The sequence below is a fragment of the Vigna radiata genome, chromosome 9 (genome assembly GCF_000741045.1).
Source record: "Vigna radiata var. radiata cultivar VC1973A chromosome 9, Vradiata_ver6, whole genome shotgun sequence".
Classification (NCBI taxonomy): Eukaryota; Viridiplantae; Streptophyta; class Magnoliopsida; order Fabales; family Fabaceae; genus Vigna; species Vigna radiata.
In genome coordinates, this window is record NC_028359.1 from 2,832,713 (window position 1) to 2,851,482 (window position 18,770).

Here is an 18,770-nt window from a genome sequence, read left to right on the forward strand (position 1 = left end):
CAAAGAAATACATTCATCTTATCGCAAAAGAAATAAAGTGCTTGTGACGAAGGTCACACATTGTTGTTACTATTAACCTCTATATTATTAAGATAAGAAAATATGAAATTATTAAAATTTAAAATATTATTAAATTATGAGAATGTTTTACAAAAATAATTATAAAATAAATGGTTACGGAAAATCCATTATGAATGTCGTAGATGACTAATTTTATTCTTTCCTTATACATGACTAAGTTACTGCTATTAAATTAATTATTATAGATAAATAAATAAATAAAAATATAGTATTGAGATAAATAAATAAAAAATCCATAAAAATAAATTTCGTCGGGTCCAGTGCCTTCCTCACTTGCTTTCTTCTTCTTCATTCTTTTTCTCTTTTTTCTGCTTCTTCCTCTGTTTCTCAAAACCTCACCTCTTTTTAATTGCATTTCACAAACCCTTACTTTCTTCCCTGCAAAACCTCCAATCGCTCCTTCTCTGGCTTACTCTAATTTCTTTCATAAATCACCGGAAAGTCTCCCCGGCGGTGGCGATGGCTGACTATTTCTCAAGCTCCGTCGAATTCGGACTCAACCTATCAAAGCGAGTTTACTACGGCAAAGGATCAGCTCCTTCGCTGGTTCGGTCGATGTCACGTTCGACCGAGGGATTCCTCCCGACAGCTCCGATGTGCTATGCGGTCATATCCGATCCGGAAAAGGTCGAGAATCCGGACATTCGAAGTTACCAGCCCTACGTGCACGGCCAGTGCGAGCCTCCGGCGCTGATACCGCTCGAGCTTCACGGCGTCGTCATGGAAGTAGAGTGCTCCTTGGACACGGCGTTTGTAACGGTTACCGGAAAGTGGCGCGTGCATTGCGTGACCGGAAGTAGTACGTGTGATTGCCAGGTTGCTATACCCATGGGTGAACAGGTACATATATATTATATACTCAACCATTAAATTCAATTCCCATCAATGCATATTTTTCCATTTTCTTTATTCTTTCAATTTTAAAATAATTTTCTTAATACAAAATAATCTGAATTTAAGCTCTGGATTGAATACCTCCAGTACAAAATCAGAAATCACAAAACCAATAAATTTTTCTTTTTTTTTTCTTTCGTTTGACATGACAGAAATAAAGTAAAAAAAAAAAAAAGTTGTAGCCGCGTCGCATGTTACAATACCGCGGTAAAAGTTATGTGTGTATATAAAGAGTAACGCTATAATGGGATGATGTGAAAAAAGAGAGTAAAAGATTAAAAAAAAAAGTGAGATTTTATAAATTAAAGGGAAGAAAAATAAAAAAAATAAAAATGGAAAGTTGCGAATTAAGTATAATTTATTTATATTGGATTATGTCCTAATGATTAAGTAAAAAAATCTCATATAATCTGTAGATCAAGTTCATTTTTCTATTTGACAAGCTGCATAACTGAATATAGTAGAGGAACCGTGACGAGCAGTTGAAGTGGTTGGTATGACTTTTGTTCCTAATTTGTTGTTTGTGAAGAGCATAACAAATGCATATTAAAGAGGTAATGGAGAGAAATTACAGTTACTAGTATAATTTTTTTTTTTTTTTAAACCACGAATCCATACGACATTTCTTTCAACCTTACACAATTCTCACAAATCCTTTCGTTTTCATCTTCACCAACCATAAAATCCTTAATGCAGACAGCGTAAAAGATGATTTTATATTGGCAAAGAAAATTAACGATTAAAGAGTGTGCATCCATTTTCTTTTTTATTTTAATTGTTTAATACAAAAATAAAAAATAATTTTGAAGTCAAGATAGCTTTTTATTTGCCTAATTTAAAGTGAAAAGTAATAAAAAAACTTTTGGATAGGATAATAAAAAATAACTTCTGCCTTCCAGATTTTATTATCTGAAAAGGAGAAAGTATAAATTATTTTTATATGGAGATGCAGAAAGAAATACATAGAGAAGAAGGAAGAAACTCCCTGGAAAACGATGATACGAAATAGTTGGTTTAAAATCTAGTGTCAAAGTTTGTGTTCAAATTGTTCTTTATAAAGTATCATTTTTTTTTATATATATAAAAAAAGGTGTTACCTACTTGTGAGTGAAATAAACGAGTAGGTTACAACTGAAAAAGTAAAAAACATTCGAGTGTTCATGGGCCTAACAAAAAAGGTAAGAACGAAGGGAATAATATGAGAAAGGCAAATACTTCCTGCACCACATCAAATTTCTCGTCCCACCCAGTTAAAAAGTTTCCAGAAAATGTTTTCCATGAAGAGAGGGGCGATTGATTTTCGGAAAAAAATAAATTCCGGAAGTGATGGGATGTAGGAAGAAAATGATAATTGTCTATGAGAAAGTGTGGTTTTGTCTTGTCTGTTTGGTTTGTATCAGTCTTTTTCTTATTTAATATGTTTTAATATTTTATAGTTAATCAGATATATTTTACTATATTTCCTGTTTTAAAATATGAAATTTTTGGAAAAAGAGTAAGTTCGTTTGCTATTTTCTGCACTAAAAATTGAAAATTAATTTAAGGCAAAATTTTCTTAGTATCATTTATAGAAATATCATATTGTTTTGATTTTTTAAAAGGCTGTTAAGGATTTCTTCTATTAATTTACGGTGTAAAGATGTCAAACTCTAAAAATACATCAAATAAAAGTAAGGATAATGATATTTAGATAACATTTTTTTGACAACATTTGAACATTGATTATGTGTCAATCTGTGATTGGTCAAAAATTACTCCACAATAATGTTTATAATTATTATTATTATTGATTGTGGAGTAATATTTGACCAAGATTGACACGTAATCAATGTTTAAATGTTGTCAAAAAAAATATTGTCTAAATATCATTATCCTATAAGTAAACATAATGAAATACCAAAAAAATTTGGTGTCTTTGTAGTAAAAAAAATAAAAGCAAAACAAGTTAAACTCAAATACTTGGATGATTAATGGTGTATTTGGTGAGTTAGAAAATTTAAGCCAATTTTATTTTTTTATTGAATATTGTTTGAATATATTTGACTCTTTTTATTCTTTCATATCTAGTTAAGAAATAAAACTCATCTTAAACTTCAGCGGAATGAAATACTAAAATATTGTTTTCCCTTAAGTAGTTCAAATTCAACTTAACCTTCTGGAGATAGTTATAAAGAGCAAACAAACACTCCAATTGATTGGATTAACCATGTGCGTCATATTGACTACAAAATGTTTTCTGCTAAAAATCAGTTTAGGAAAATGTCATTACCAATGAAAACATATTGACTACAAAATGCAACGTTTTAAAAAACAATGCTTGGCGATTCGGATAAACAATAGGATGCAATGCATGAGAGCAATTTGGTGGAGAAAAGTCAGTTGAGGATGGAGAAATTCCTTTTAGAATTTAAAAGGTTCTGCGTTTTGCGTACATTCGTTCCGACTATGGATAGATCAGTGATTTAACAAATATATTTAGTCCAGGGTGGACAACATGAAATGTTTTGATGTTTCCTAGATTTATGAAATTGAATACAAACATTTTGTGCAACTTAATATGCAGTTTGTATCATGAATTCTCAAGTTAATACGATGTGGCTAACAGGGTTCACTTCTAGGTCTGGAGGTCGATGGTTCTGGGAGAACTTATCATACTGAATTGATCTCCCTGAAAGATGAAAAGGATAAGGATAAAGTGGCCAAAGCTAAAGATGGATACTTCTTGAAAAGCCATATATACACCGTTAAGATTCCACAGGTTATTATATTAACTTCAATATTGATAGTTATTATTGTGCACAGCCTATTTATTTAGAAAATTATTCATGTCTTGCAGTTTAGGGGAGGCTCCGTGTTCTCAACTAAGATTAGATGGTCCCAGAAAATATTATTTCATGATGGCCAGTTATCTCTCTGTGTCCCTTTCAGCTTTCCGTCATACGTGAACCCAGCTGGAAAAAGAATTTCTAAAAAGGAGAAGATATTTTTGAAAGTGAATTCTGGTTCTGCAACGGAAGTATTATGCAAAAGCACCAGTCATCCCCTTAAGGTAAAATTTATCGCGCTATTACAAATTTCAGTTTGGCCACCTTTATTAGACTTGAACAACATTATCCTTGCCCAGGAACTACTGCGCCAAGCTGGCAAATTAAATTTATCATATGAAGCAGAAGTGCCAGCATGGTCAAGTACAGACTTCAGTTTCTCGTACTCCGTAAGACCTAGAATCATAGAATTTTATTAAAGTTATTTAAATCAATTCCATAAAAGCCGCAAAGAGTGGCTTTTGAACCATGGATATTCATAATCAGACATGAATATTATCTGTGCCTTAATAAAAAAAATTATTAACTTAATGGTCTGGTATGGTGTTTTTACACAGGTTTCTTCAAATGACATATCTGGAGCTGTTCTCCTGCAATCTCCTTTCCTGCGTGATTTTGACGAAAGAGAGATATTTTGTTTGTATCTTTTCCCGGGAAACGGGCAGAGCAGAAAGGTTAGTTGCAATATTAATTTGTTGTTAAAGTAGAAAGGTAATTTATTTTTCTAGCAGTAATTAGAAGCATATTGCATTTGGAAAAATATCAGGTACAAAACTAGTACGAAAGGAATATTGAAATATCATTGCTAGCATTCACAGGTGCATGCCTATTTCAAATTTCATATCACGTTGCCTTTACTTTCAAGCGCGTTTATAATGGAGCGTTCTGTCACTTGATAGGTTTTTAAAAGGGATGTGGTGTTTATAGTAGATATAAGCGCAAGCATGAAGGGAACTCCTCTCGATAACACAAAGAATGCCCTACTGGCATCACTATCCCAACTAAATGCACAAGATACATTTAACATTATAGCTTTCAATGGAGCGTTCTACTTATTTTCTTCATCAATGGAATCAGCTACCGAGGAAGCAATTTTAAATGCTACGAAGTGGGTTGACACTAATTTTATTGCTAATGGTGACACTAATATCATGCTTCCCTTAACCCAGGTAATTCTTCTTGTCATTTTCAATGAGATGTGCAGAACATTGTTCTATTTTTTCAAGGCTTGTTAATCAAGGCTTTTCAATTATCTTTGTTTTGTCAATTCAACCAGCACTCATGAAAGTATCATCATGTCTAGGAAGAGATGTAAAAGTAAAACATAAGGCCACCATATTATTACCTGTTTAGCTCTTCTATTTACACCTCAAATTTGTTGGAATGACTACCACAAGTACTAGAAGTCTCACATCGAACAAGATATATCGAGATATATATAAGTAGGAAGAAGTCATATGTAATATTTTTGGATTTTGAAATGTGTATAAATTTAGTTGTATAATTTGTACCTGACAAAAATCAACTCATTCTTATTTACTTTGCATTCTCCCATTTTTCTCGGAAATTTACCTGGTTTTTTTATGGCTAAAAGTTTACAACTTTATTTTAGTACTTGCACTTTGAGTCTGAGTTTTCTGGGATTAACAAATCAGTGCTTGTAATGTTAAACGTAAAGATATAAGGTTGATCTGTTGCTGTTATGGTATATTTGCCTTTTACTAACCATAATTCTAGGCGGTGTTTAATTACTTGTATCCCATGCAAAACGTTTCGATGTTGAATCCTAAATATGGAATCTGGTCTTAGGCAATGAAGCTACTTGAGAAATCAACTGATTCGGTCCCAGTTATTTTTCTCGTTACTGATGGAGCCGTTGAGGATGAGAGAGATATATGCAATTTTGTGAAAAGCTATGTCTCAAGTGGGCAATCAGTTCCAACACCGCGCATATGTACCTTTGGCATAGGCAAGATTTCTAGCTTCAGCTTCTATATATGCTCTTCAGAAAACAGTTTCTGGTGTATCATTAATTGGCAATGTTCATCAGACACTTCATTCTGTGATAAGTTTGTTACTTTAGCTGATGTTTTAAGTGGCCAAAAATGTTTCTTTTTTCTGCGTGAAGATGAAACTGTTTTGAAACTTAATTTTGTATCTGTTTGGATAGAAATTAAAAGAGACTTTTGAACTTGTCTGCTAGAAATATAGAATTTTTATTTCAGCCAAGAAACTCTCACAAATACTTTTTGTTTTGCATCTTAGGCACGTTTTAAACTGAAGAATCGAATGCTTTGACATGCTGCTTAATTTGTCAAGATGAGTGTGTTATAAAATTAATCAAGAAGTACCCTATAAAAAGGGTAATGCAAATTTGGGTTGATCGATATTGACAAGGTCTTGGTTTTGACCAACAGGTGGACTTTTATCCGTAGTTCATAGCCATTTTGACTGTTCTTGAAAGCGCTGACCTTGGAATGGGATTACCTCTCATCCACCAAAACTTTTTTTTCTTGGAGAGCTTTTCAATTACCAATTATTGGGCTTGTGACTATTATGATGTCTGTGTGCGAGAATATAGAATCTTCTATTATCAACATTTCCTATTGGCATGATATTCAAGCATAGATTTTATTTTTTTTTGTTATTAATCTCTTTATTTGTTGCTAGACTTTTCCTTTTTAGTAATATTTCTCTGTTTCGTTATTTGAAAGTTCAGGTTTATATTGCAATCACTACTTCCTGCAATTGCTTGCACAAATTGGGAGAGGGCACTATGACTGTGCTCATGATTTGGGTCAGTTTCTTTCCTTGCCCTGTCAACCTCATCGCTACTTAAAGTTTCCGCAAATTTGTGATATAAATTTGAAAAAAGAAATATTCTTATCATGGTTGAAGTCACCAAAGATGCTAATGAGTGTGTATAGACAGATGAACCACAAAAAACATTGGAGACGATTTGGGGCTAATTCACGTGCAAAACTTGCTCAAAAGAATAGGATCGTCCAAAGTTCAGAACGAGCATTTTGACTATATTTCTAGCTATCACGGGACATCTTAGCTAACGTTAAAACTAGATAGTTCGAGAGATTGAGCAAGGCTTAATCCATACATATACGAAGTTTATTCACTTCCCTTTTTTTTCATCTTTTCCAGATTCAATTGAATTTAGATTGCAAAGGCTTTTCAGTACAATTTCATCGGTTATAGTTGCTGATGTAACAATCGAAAGTTTAGAAGGTCTTGATTCACATGAGGTACATATCCAATTAAGTATTAACTTTAATTATCACTGGAAACGTGCTCTAATGATTTATAGTTTACTTAATTTACGTGTTACATCCATCTGATGTTGAAACTGTATTCTGATTATATATTGCAGTCATTCCCGTCTCGTATACAAGATATATCATCTGGAAGTCCGTTGATCCTATCAGGCAGATACAGTGGAACTTTCCCTGAATTAGTTAAAGTCTCTGGTACTTTGGCAGATATGACTAACTTCGTTGTAGACCTTAAAGTGAAAAGAGAGAAGGATATACAACTCAGTAACGTAATATCTCACTCCCAAGGCATAACTTACTCTTATTCTTCATATCTGATTGTGATTTTTCCCATCTTAGCAAATGGGAAGTGAATATTATCATGCAATGCAACTCATGCATAGCTTCTCCTACATTGTATCACCATATGTAATGCTGTCTTGCTATTACGTTGCCTTCACTCTTTAATGCCTTTGTTTCACTCGACACTTTATTTGGGTTGGGTAGGCAGTTAGTGCATTCAAAGCGGATTGGTTTTTAGTCACCCTTTCACTGATCTATGTCGCATCAAAATATGAATTTCAATTCTTAATGCCTTGAATCATCTATCAGTGGAAACTTATACTGGTCCTATATTATCGGTTTCTTCCTTGGACACATGTGATATGCATTTCATATCATTGAGAAACAAAGTTTTCCAGGTTACGCAGAACCATTTGGAATGTAGATTCTTTGAATAGGGTGATTGCTAAATGCATGCTCGACTTTGCGCTGAACGCCGTTTGATAAATCTTTTGTATTCCCTCCAGGTCCTTGCAAAGAGACATATAGACATGGTGACTGCACAGGCCTGGTTATTGAAAAGTGAAGAGCTGGAGGAGAAGGTTTGTCTATTATGTATGCTTGTGGGTATAGAATTTCTTTTTGAAGAAGAAACGGAAAAAGTGAAAATGGAAAATACAAGGAGACCAGTTTATATCAAGATATCAATTTCAAACAATGTCACACTGGTTTCATGCACTGACGTTTTATACTAAGAGTTGCAGGATAGGAGGGCTGAGAGTGCAGGACTGAAAAATGTTTTGGAAAAAACTTGTCTGCCATCTAACTGTGATATATTGTTAATGTTAAAACAAAAACTAGATTTTTCATTATTCCTTTTGGACCATAAATGAAAATAGTCTATATTTTAGTTCCTAGATTCGAAAAATGATTACAAATTGATCCATATTGATTGCTGAAGTTATAACAGTATTAGATTTTGCTATGTTGACAAACTTTTGTCCTTAATGATAACTTGGAACCAAATTCGAAAATATTGATATTTTTTTGTTTTGCTGTACCCCTCATCAATTAAAAATGGCAACTGTTGTCTGACAGGTTACAAAAATGAGCATTCAAAATAAAGTTCCCTCAGAGTATACCTGCATGAGCATGTCTCTTGTACAAAGCGAAGAAGGGAAGAAAGAACCAGAAGAATTTCTGTTACAAAAGGTAGATCTTTGCATTGGAATAAAGTAATATAAGGATAAATTTTACCTTCATCTTGTTCGCAAAATATCAGAATAGTTCCATTTACCCTTTGCGCCATCTATCTGAATGTCTAAGTCCCTGATAAACAGGCATACAGCAAACTTAGCTTCCAGAGGGCAGAGTTGAACAACCAGAAGTTATTCCTTGGCGGACTGAGTCTTGGATTTGGTGACTTGAAGGCAACTGCTGAGAATATGCCACCAGCTATAAAGGAAGCAAAACCACCTGAAGGACTACTGGGGAAGGCTGCTTCCAACTGTTGTGGTCGATTGGCCGATACCTGTTGTGGCATGTGTCTGCTGCAGACTTGCACTTTTGTGAATGACCAGTGCACCATTGTTTGCACTCAACTTTGTGCTGCCCTTGCCTGTTTTGAGTTAATCAAATGCTGTGTTGAGCTCTGCGAGTGTGATTGTTTGTAGTGAAATCATATATATATATGCTAAGTCAAGCATAGAGAAACTGTTTAATATTACAAATTGTTAACATTGTATATATGTATTATATGAGCTCTTCTGCTACGAATAAAATGTTTACAGCTTATGTTTTTTTATATTCTCTCAATTCCTCATCTTTGGTGTACGAGAAACTAACAACAATCGAATCAAAGGATGAGAAATTGTGTAAACTTCTTAGTTCTTTCCTAATCTACGAATGGAAAGAATCAGGTGTTTGATTACATTTATATTTTCAGTTAAGTTATTATATGCATTAAGTAATTATTATGAACCGTATGATGTTAGTTTTGATTATATAATTTGTTAAGTCAACTTCATCACCTTTAAATTTAATATTTAATTTGACATAAATACTTAATAATCAGAGTAAATTATTTCAAATTTAAAGAATTATACTGAATACTTATAAAGAAATAAAATTACACTACAATTTTTTACTAAAAATCATATAGTTTAATATTTTTTTCTTCAAAATTCACTGTAAAATTAATCGTATTTATAAAATACTAAAATGATTTGAGAATCAAAATTAACTTAAATGTAATTTTCAAAATATACTTAAGTATAAATAGTTTGATCACCTTATTATAATTTTTAATATTTAAAATGAATAACGATGGTAATGAAATTATAATTTTTAATATTAATGATTTTATATTTAATAATATTTAATAAAATTTAAACTGGTATATTATCAAAATATATATATATATATATATATATATATATATATATATATATATATATATATATATATATGCATATGGATTGTTGTTAGAATTAAATATTTACAATCGATTATAATTGTATATCTAACTCAATTATTTTCTGGATTTAATACATCAATGCAAGTAGCTTTCATATCGAGCATTAAAATGAAGCTATCCTATCCTAATTATTATTCTTTTTAATGATCTTAAATTGCTAAAAAGTTATTTATATTCAAAATAAGGATTTCTTCTGTTTTTTTAATGTGAGATTCCTAAAGTTTTTTGTTTCAATTCAATTTTTTTTTTTAATTCTAAAATAAATTAGATTAATTATGCTCTTAATTTTCATTTCATTTTTAATTAACTTACATCTGTATTTAGTTCAACTTTAAAACAAAAAAAGACAGACTAAATCCGTGGTAACTGTTTTATTAAAATTAAAGATATTATCTATTACGGTTAAAACAATTTTACAGGCAATAAAGATTTTTTCTTTCTCCCAAATGGTTTGTAATCAAACTGAATTAGTTTTCCATGTAAGTAAACCATGTTTCTTTGAGTGGTACCCAACACAAAATCTCTGTTGCCTCTGCAGCATAAATCTTAATCATTGATCACATTCTTCTCTGTTATGGATGATGGGATTCAAAACCATTAGAAGTATGGAAAACTCCATAACTATTCTCCCCTCTCCCAAAAGATTGTAACTTTCCTCATTGTTGCTGCTTCTTTCATCTTCATCCTGAAAATGAGAACCCCTTTTGTCGGATTCAGCAGTATACTTGTGCTTCTTGTTTTCGTCTCTGCTTCCTGGTGAGCTGCGACTTCAGTACTAGGCCCTAGGGTTTCAAATAATTTTAATTGGGTAACCATGGGGAAATGAGAAATACAGCATTGGATTTCCTTCGTCTACTTGTAATCAACATCACATTTTTATGTTGAATATCCTTTTCTTCTCATATCTATAATTTAAACTTTTTGGTCACTGAATTTAGGAAAGAAATAACTGTGCATGTTTTTTGTTTCCTTGCTTCGGGTAAATTAATAATTCTGAAATTCTTTTTCCCCCTTCTGCTTAGTTTATATTATATAATAGCTTTCAGAAATTTATATAGTAATGTTTATCACATTGTAGTTCATCTTGATGACGGAGAGTTATGCATGTTTTTGTATATATCAAATTGTTGATGTTTTATATGTGCATTGCGCGAAGAAAGGCTCATAAGGGCTGTCTAGGTGAAAGGCTAGCTGGTTTGGATTTTTGACTCACTGGTGTATAGTTATACAGTGTGTTTGGGTGAGTTTGTGCTTAATCTCTTAACAATGGAGGTATATATATGATGGTGATAGCCAGAGAAGGCTTTGGGAGATGAGGCATGTATAGGCTAAGTGCTTAATCTTTTAACATTGTACTGGTTTTGGGCTATTATACAGTGTGTTTTGGGGGATAAAGTGATTATAAGTACAAATAACTTCTATGTACGTGTTTATGTGTCCAGGTTGGGACACCCCAAGTGCCTCCTAGAATATACCATTTCTTGCCTATAAAAAAAAATGCATTGCACGAGCTAACTGTTTCTAAATTTAGAGGCTGTTTCTTTGTGTATGTAATTTCTGGTTGATGTACCTAAAAGTGGACAGGTGATGAAAAATAAACTCACTTTGTGATCTTTTTCAAAATTGCAGTTCTTCTACCCATGGAAGTATGGAAATGGAGAGAACTTTGGCGATTATAAAACCAGACGGATTAATTGGTAACTACACTGATGATATCAAGAGAACAATTGTAGAATATGGTTTCAGCATTTTTAAGGAAAAGATTGTTCAACTTGATCAAGCCACTGTAGAAAAGTTTTATGCTGAGCACTCTTCAAAATGTTTCTTTTCCAGATTAATAAAATACATGACAAGGTATGAGGTATCTCATTCCCATGAAAGTCTTGATGTATGACGATGGTATATTATGTTTCCTGAGCTGTTATGCCCACCTCACTATACCGATGTTTGTTGTGTTACCTAAATTGGAAGACCCACTTTTACTTAGTTTTATATGCTTGTTAATGTTAAAATTACTTTAATGTTAGGGTTCAATGATATTTATTTCAACAACTTTCCTTTATCTCTGTAAACTTTATTCATTAAACCATTTCTTGCACTAGGTGAAGATGGAAGCCAAATTCAGTTAAGTTTATTCATTATATATATAGATCATTTTTAACTTAAGCGCATAAGAAGAAATGAAGCATATACACTCGATGGTTTAACTTATATTGATCGTGTGCTTGTGTTTGAGGAAATTCTTGATACTACTGTGGCTGTCAATGGTTCATCCATCACTGACTATTTGTGTTCACCCCACACTGTAATAAAATTTTTGTCATTAACTTCCCTTTCTGCATGCTTTCTAGTCTTTTTTTTAACCTATAAACCTTTTCTTCTGCTTCTCTGAAACAATTATCAGTGGACCAGTGTTGGTTATGGTCTTGGAGAAGGATAATGCTATTGCTGATTGGCGTGCTTTAATGGGCCCTACTGATGCAAGCAAGGCTAAGATTACTCACCCTCACAGGTCATATAATGTTACTAATCTTATTACATCACAAATCTGAATTCTATAACTGGTTCAATTTTTGTCAAGTTGAGGAGTTTTATTGAGCTTGATGAACATGATATCTGTTAATTTGCTTTATAGTGAAAATAGTTACTATTTTGTGCAGTATCAGAGCAAAATGCGGATTGGATATAGAAAGGAATTGTGTTCATGGTTCAGACTCTCCTAACTCTGCTCAAAGAGAGATTCCATTTTTCTTTCAGGAGCTGTCCGCAGGTCAATAATTTTAATTCTATTTTTAAGCAAAAATAAATAAAGCATTTCTTTAGACACTAGATTTTCTCTATAATCAGATAAAATTTTGCAATATACAGCAGTGGACTACTTAATGCCACATAGGGAATATAGAATTCTTGCGAAGAAAGGAATTTCTTATCAATTAAACTGTTGGATGCATGAAGAAAAGCTTCCTTTTAGATTCCTAGTTCTTAAAGAACTTATGCTGAAATCATTAGTAATAGTAGTAGAACAATGTTAAGATAGTTGTCTTCTTTTCAACTTGACATAGTCATGTTATGGATCAACTTGCTAGTATAAACATCTTTCTTAAATCTTAAGTAACTTAGCAAGATGGTTTTGTTCCAAATTCCAATTATCATATTCATATCCTTTTTTTTTTGTTGCCTAAAATTTTTGATAATTGCCGCTAAAGCTCTTTACTTACTTTGCCTCTCCAAATCTTTTACAGATGTGGTTGGAGAGCATGATGAACTGTAGCTGGTACAAGCTTGAAGAATTAACACAACTTCATTGTATTTTTCTGTGTATAATGAAAGACTACACCATGGAAATCTAAGTTAATTGGAGGACAAAAAATTATGAAATGACTCGAAAATTATCCATTCAAGTTTTTATGCAATCACTTTGTATGGTAGTCAGATCCAGGTCTTCAATTGATCCTGCATATTTGCCTACTGTTCTTGTATGAAAAAAATCCTTAGACAAATTACAAGAATCAATTTCGGTGTAACTAATGTTTTAATATAAAATATGTAATTGAAATCAATTTACATATGCATATTTATCATGCTTAATAATTCAAAATAAATCTACCGTAAACAATTCCATCTTAAAAAAAAAAAAAACATGTTTAAATTAAAAGCTAGGTTTGGCTTATTTTTTTATGAATAATTTTGAAACCTTTCTTAAATACAGACCAAGGTATATTATTAAGTTCGTTAAAAAAGACAAGCTAATTTTGCTGTTAAATTCTCTTACAGGGCAAGTAATATAGTCCCATGCTCAGAAATTATCATTACATACCTTCTTGGATTTATCGCACTGATATTAATAAACTGTCTTGAATCTGTCTGCATAAAAAATATTCATAATTTTGAAAAGAAAAAAAAAATAAAGAGTCCGAAGAAACTTAAAATAATTTTTTATTTAAAATAAATCGAAATTTAATTTTATCTGAATGATGAAATTTGTGTACTTATTCCAAATTCAGTAAACACTCAAAAACTGTATTCTCGTTATCTTAATTCTTTCAAACATGTTTCATCTTACTGTTTGTTTGGAACCTCGTTTCAACCCTTGTTAACATAGATTTTGTGTGAACCTTATCTTATAAATTAATTTTGTAAAACTGAGTTAGATTTAAAATTCAATTTTCAACATGTTATCAAAGTTATAGTCCATTATATCCAAATTTGTTGTAGATTGAATTTATTATTCTATTATAACATCTATTAATATTTAGTTCTACACTTGATTCTATATAAATGGATGTAAAACTCGTCCCAAAATAACTACTAAGACCATGTGAATTTAAATTTTATTTCATTCTCACAATACAACCTGTAAAATAATATTATATATATATATATATATATATATATATATATATATATATATATATATATATGGGTTTGTTAACATGCGTACGCCTGTTTTTGAGTTGGTACATTTTAGCAATGCGTACCGGATTATCACTCCAACCTTTTCTCTATCATCTCTATTATAGCCCCAATTGAAAAAATCAGAAATGCTGGTTCTTAAACAATTTCTTACAAAAATGATTTTATAATGAGTTTTCATTTTACATTTTTTGTCTTATCTAATTTTATCTAATTTTCACAAGCATAATGACATCAAAGGAATTGGTAATTGGCTTGGACAAAAATCAGAAACACTCGTTGTTAAAAAATTTACAAAAAAAATGATTTTATAATGAGTTTTCATTTTATAATTTTTGTCTTATCTAATTTAATCTAATTTTCACAAGCATAATGACATAAGAAGGATTTGGTAATTGGCCTGGAGGTTTTTTAAGAGATGATGATTAACATCTACAAATGATGAAATTAGAAAGGTTAGTGAAGATGACGAAATTGAAAAGATCTTGAATGAAACTTTGCATGAAGACGAATATGCCAATGACTCAACTCTTTACAAAGGTAAATTGTTTAACGACGAGTATTTCTAATTTCTTCATTTCAGTTGGATTCTAAGTTTTAAAGTCAAGGATATTTAAATAATTTTCATTCTCAAAACTAAAAAAAAAAAACCTCCAAACCCTTACCCACCTCTCTCTAAATCTTTTCTCTTTCATCTCTCTCACTCCAACATTTTCTCTATCATCCTATGGTAGATCCAACTGAAAAAAAATAGAAATACTCGTCGTTAAACAATTTACCTTTGTAAAGAGTTGAGTCATTGGCATATTCGCCTTCAGGAAAAGGATCATTCAAGATCTCTTCAATTTCCTCATCTTCACTAACCTTTCTAATTTCATCATTTACAGAATGTTGAATCGTCATCTCTTAAAAAACCTACAGGCCAATTACCATTCTTTCTGATGTCATTATGCTTGTAAAAATTAGATAAAATTAGATAAGACAAAAATTATAAAATGAAAACTCATTATAAAATCATTTTTGTATGAAATTGTTTAATAACGAGTGTTTTTTTATTTTTTTCTAGTCGAATTACCAATTCCTTCATATGTCATTTATGCTTGAGAAAATTAGATAAGACAAAAATTATAAAATGAAAACTCATTATAAAATCATTTTATTTTGTAAGAAATTGCTTAACAACGAGTGTTTCTGATTTTTTTAAATTAGGGCTACTATAGTAGAGATGACAGAGAAAAATGTTAGAGTGAGAGAAATGAAAGAGAAAGGATTAAGAGGAATGAGAGAGGTGAGTAAGGGTTTGGTTTTTTTTTAGTTTTGAGAATGAAAATTATTGGATTAAGAGGAATGAGAGAGGTGAGTAAGGGTTTGGTTTTTTTTTTTTTTTTTTTTTTAGTTTTGAGAATGAAAATTGTTTAAATATCCTTGACTTTAAAACTTAGAATTTATAATATATGAGGATATTTTTGTCTATATAATCCGATACACATTGTTAAAATGTACCAACTAACAAAGAGGACATTAACAAACTCATATATATATATATATATATATATATATATATATATATTAACTTTATATTTAATTAACATTAAATCTCCAAAATTAAGTCTTGAAGTAATAATTTATAAGATATAAGATCTAAAATTATCAAATTTGTGAGTTTAGGTAAATTCAACTTGTAAGCTCATAAAAGTTTACTTCAAATGAAAAAAATTATATAAATAATATTTTAATTCAAATAAGTCTACAAAGTTATATAACTTTAAATAAATAAAATTTATAGATATATTGTTCATAAAAATAAATATTGTAAAATACAAATTCTTAAATTATTTTCATTAATTTTGATACATTTCATTAAATATATAATAAAAAAAGAATTGTAGCAGTGACAAGGAATTAGGTTTTATTGTTTAGAAAAACAATTTCTTTTACCTATTACAAACCAAACAGTACTCAGCTCACTGACTTTGTTAAAAAAAAAAATAACTTCACTCAACAGTGAGTGACGCAGTTGGAAGGAGACGAGACCAGTATGGGTGGTAGTGGCAGTAGACGCGACAACAATTGTAACGGTAGGCGCGACGGTGAATGCGAAACAAACATGACAACAACCACGAACGGAGCGTGAACGAAATGCGATCGAGCACACACGACAACGACCTGAAGGATACGAGACGATGGCGATGGCGATGGCCATTGAGAGAGACATAGGGACACGAGAGATAGTGACAATCAGGTCATGAAACCCTAAACTCCAATTTCTTAATTTTTTCTCCTTTCAAGCTCGCAGAATCGTTCCAAACTCGCGATTCTACACGATTCTACCGATTTCACAGTCGATTCTACCGAGTTTACGTAAAGAACGAGTTTACTTACGAATTAACTCGAAAACCATGTTTAAAAATATAAATACATATGAGTTTAAGAGTTAACTCGAGAATTTGATAAGCATAATAAGACCTGTATATTAATATTATATAATTTGAATGTCAATATAAGAAGTATTCCACGTATAGGTTTTAAGTTGAATAAAGTTGAGAATGTGGATTGGGAAAGGTGGTAATTGGATGGGAAGTATGGTTGTTTTCGAGAAGAAGGGATTGGAATTTGATTACTTTGATGTTCAGAATTCGCGGATTCGTGCTTGGACATTGCAACACAAGGAATAAACATTTGCTTACTGTTCCACAATTATGTACCTATGTATCTATCAAACTTTATTAGTTTAGTCAAACTATAATCATCACTACATGGCTGGTGGATACATGTCCACGACTCCAACACTAGGACTCATTGCCCTTATTTTATAGGGAGAGTTTCCAGAATTGGCAAGCCGTCTTGTAGGTTACTCTACTTGGAATCCATTCCCAATTCCCATACATCTAATACATTCAATACCTCACGTGCCCTTCCTTCTAGGGGACCCTACACTTTTCCTTCTTCTTCTTCTCTATTCATTCCACTCCAACTATAACGTTCCATCTTGGTTCAAGTGAACTTATGACTTTTCCATCCTTAAAGGTGATTCTTTTAAGTCTTATCTTGTCCCTTCCATGCATCTCGAGGCCTCCTTCATTTTCTACATTCTACCTTAGTTTTTTTTTTTTTTTTTATTTTATTTTATTTTTTTTTTATCAATGTACAATCTCATGACGTACTTCGTGACATACTTCTATACTTTTTAATAATCAAATCAAACCATTGTTTGCAGAATCATACATAATTCATCAACTTTATGTTCTTTTTTTCCCATCTATGTTCGATCAAATTCTAGACAAAACAATGTTCAATAATTGTCTATTAGAGAAAATATTTTCAAGAGACAAGTATAATGATATTCCTTGGACCAATCTAAACCAAAGTTTAGTAAATAATTCTCACAAGAGGTTGAGCTTAGTGCATGTGATTTGTTCGTGGTTAATCTAATTTTGGTTATTATGTTTCCAAAGGAGCTGTCGTTTCTCTCTTCAGTTAGTTTGAATCACAACCTTCGAGTTTACTTTATCTTTCTTTTTGTGTTCTTTTGTTTATTTTTTTCTTTTTCTTTTAATTTTTCTTTATCTAAAATTTTATGTTATATTTTACAAATGTTTGTGGCATTCAATTAAGGAAGAAATGTAATTGACATATGATGTTGTGTAACATTAGGTAATAAGTATGCTCAATGTTAGTATTATGAAATTTAATTTAGTTTCAAATCATTTAATATTGTGAGATGTTAGTTTTCTAATCATATAAAAACAAAAGTATAATGGACATTCAAAAATATATTATTTTTCTTTTGGGGAGTGAGTTGAAGAAACTCAATTTATTAAGGACTTAAAATTTATTTAAATTTCTTTTATACAATAATATTAATATCAATGAAATAAAATATTTAAATTGTTTAAATATTTTTTTATCTCTTTTAAGTCATTTATTTAATGTTCTTACAAAAAGTAAAATGTTTTTGTTAACCTGCGAGATTTTTAATCTTAGTAAATCGAATAATGAATCATAATAAAGTACGAACTTCAATTTCAACGTGGAATGGTTAAGAATTGAATGAAGTTCTATTTGTAAATAATGTTTGAGTGTTATAAAAGTGAGTATAAATTGAAGTGCGTCAACTTATTATGAAGTTTTTCTCATGGATTTTGGTAGTCTTATGATCATATTAAATTTTATGGTGCTGTTGCAATTGAATATCATATTTGGAGATATAATAAAATAGTAAAATTGTTAGGCCTTAATTTTAAGTTGTTACCTATTGTTCTATTATAAGATATCTAAGTAAATTGAAAAAATTGAGTTGCCAAGGAGGATTATCCTAAAACATCATATCCATTGAGGGATAATGCAAAGGTGCCACTTTTTGTCATTCTTTGTTTGCAGGATTCGATGCTTTGAAATATCTCTCTACTTTTTAGTAAATTATGTTATTTTGACAAGCATCTGAAACATATTGATTATATTCAATTTGGGAGTGTTATTATCTCAAACACAATTTAAGTTAATTTTTAATTATATACCATACATATTATTTGGTGT

At 31.0% G+C, this 18,770-nt stretch overlaps 2 protein-coding genes across 2 annotated transcripts; both read left to right on the forward strand.

Annotated features, from left to right (window-relative positions):
- The first annotated feature begins 317 nt into the window (after positions 1–317).
- On the forward strand, positions 318–9,151 carry LOC106774149. Its single transcript, XM_014661028.2, has 13 exons — positions 318–921; positions 3,581–3,733; positions 3,812–4,024; positions 4,100–4,189; positions 4,358–4,474; positions 4,700–4,969; positions 5,610–5,769; positions 6,520–6,597; positions 6,957–7,057; positions 7,183–7,353; positions 7,873–7,947; positions 8,444–8,557; positions 8,686–9,151. The coding sequence occupies exons 1-13, from the start codon at positions 541–543 to the stop codon at positions 9,016–9,018; spliced, it is 2,256 nt and encodes a 751-aa protein (XP_014516514.1). The 5' UTR covers positions 318–540; the 3' UTR covers positions 9,019–9,151.
- A 1,125-nt stretch (positions 9,152–10,276) lies between these two features.
- On the forward strand, positions 10,277–13,289 carry LOC106773822 (probable nucleoside diphosphate kinase 5). Its single transcript, XM_014660578.2, has 5 exons — positions 10,277–10,577; positions 11,451–11,675; positions 12,226–12,333; positions 12,482–12,591; positions 13,064–13,289. Exons 1-5 carry the CDS (start codon positions 10,513–10,515, stop codon positions 13,090–13,092), a joined length of 537 nt encoding a protein of 178 aa, XP_014516064.1. The 5' UTR covers positions 10,277–10,512; the 3' UTR covers positions 13,093–13,289.
- Positions 13,290–18,770: the final 5,481 nt, after the last annotated feature.

Bases quoted from the DNA above. Each gene is read 5' to 3' on its own strand.
- LOC106774149 (XM_014661028.2), top strand. From the start codon at position 541: ATGGCTGACTATTTCTCAAGCTCCGTCGAATTCGGACTCAACCTATCA. The intron at 922-3,580 runs GTACATATATAT...TGTGGCTAACAG, and splicing joins CTATACCCATGGGTGAACAG to GGTTCACTTCTAGGTCTGGA. The intron at 4,970-5,609 runs GTAATTCTTCTT...ATCTGGTCTTAG, and splicing joins TCATGCTTCCCTTAACCCAG to GCAATGAAGCTACTTGAGAA.
- LOC106773822 (XM_014660578.2), top strand. From the start codon at position 10,513: ATGAGAACCCCTTTTGTCGGATTCAGCAGTATACTTGTGCTTCTTGTT. The intron at 10,578-11,450 runs GTGAGCTGCGAC...TCAAAATTGCAG, and splicing joins GTTTTCGTCTCTGCTTCCTG to TTCTTCTACCCATGGAAGTA. The intron at 12,592-13,063 runs GTCAATAATTTT...AATCTTTTACAG, and splicing joins CTTTCAGGAGCTGTCCGCAG to ATGTGGTTGGAGAGCATGAT.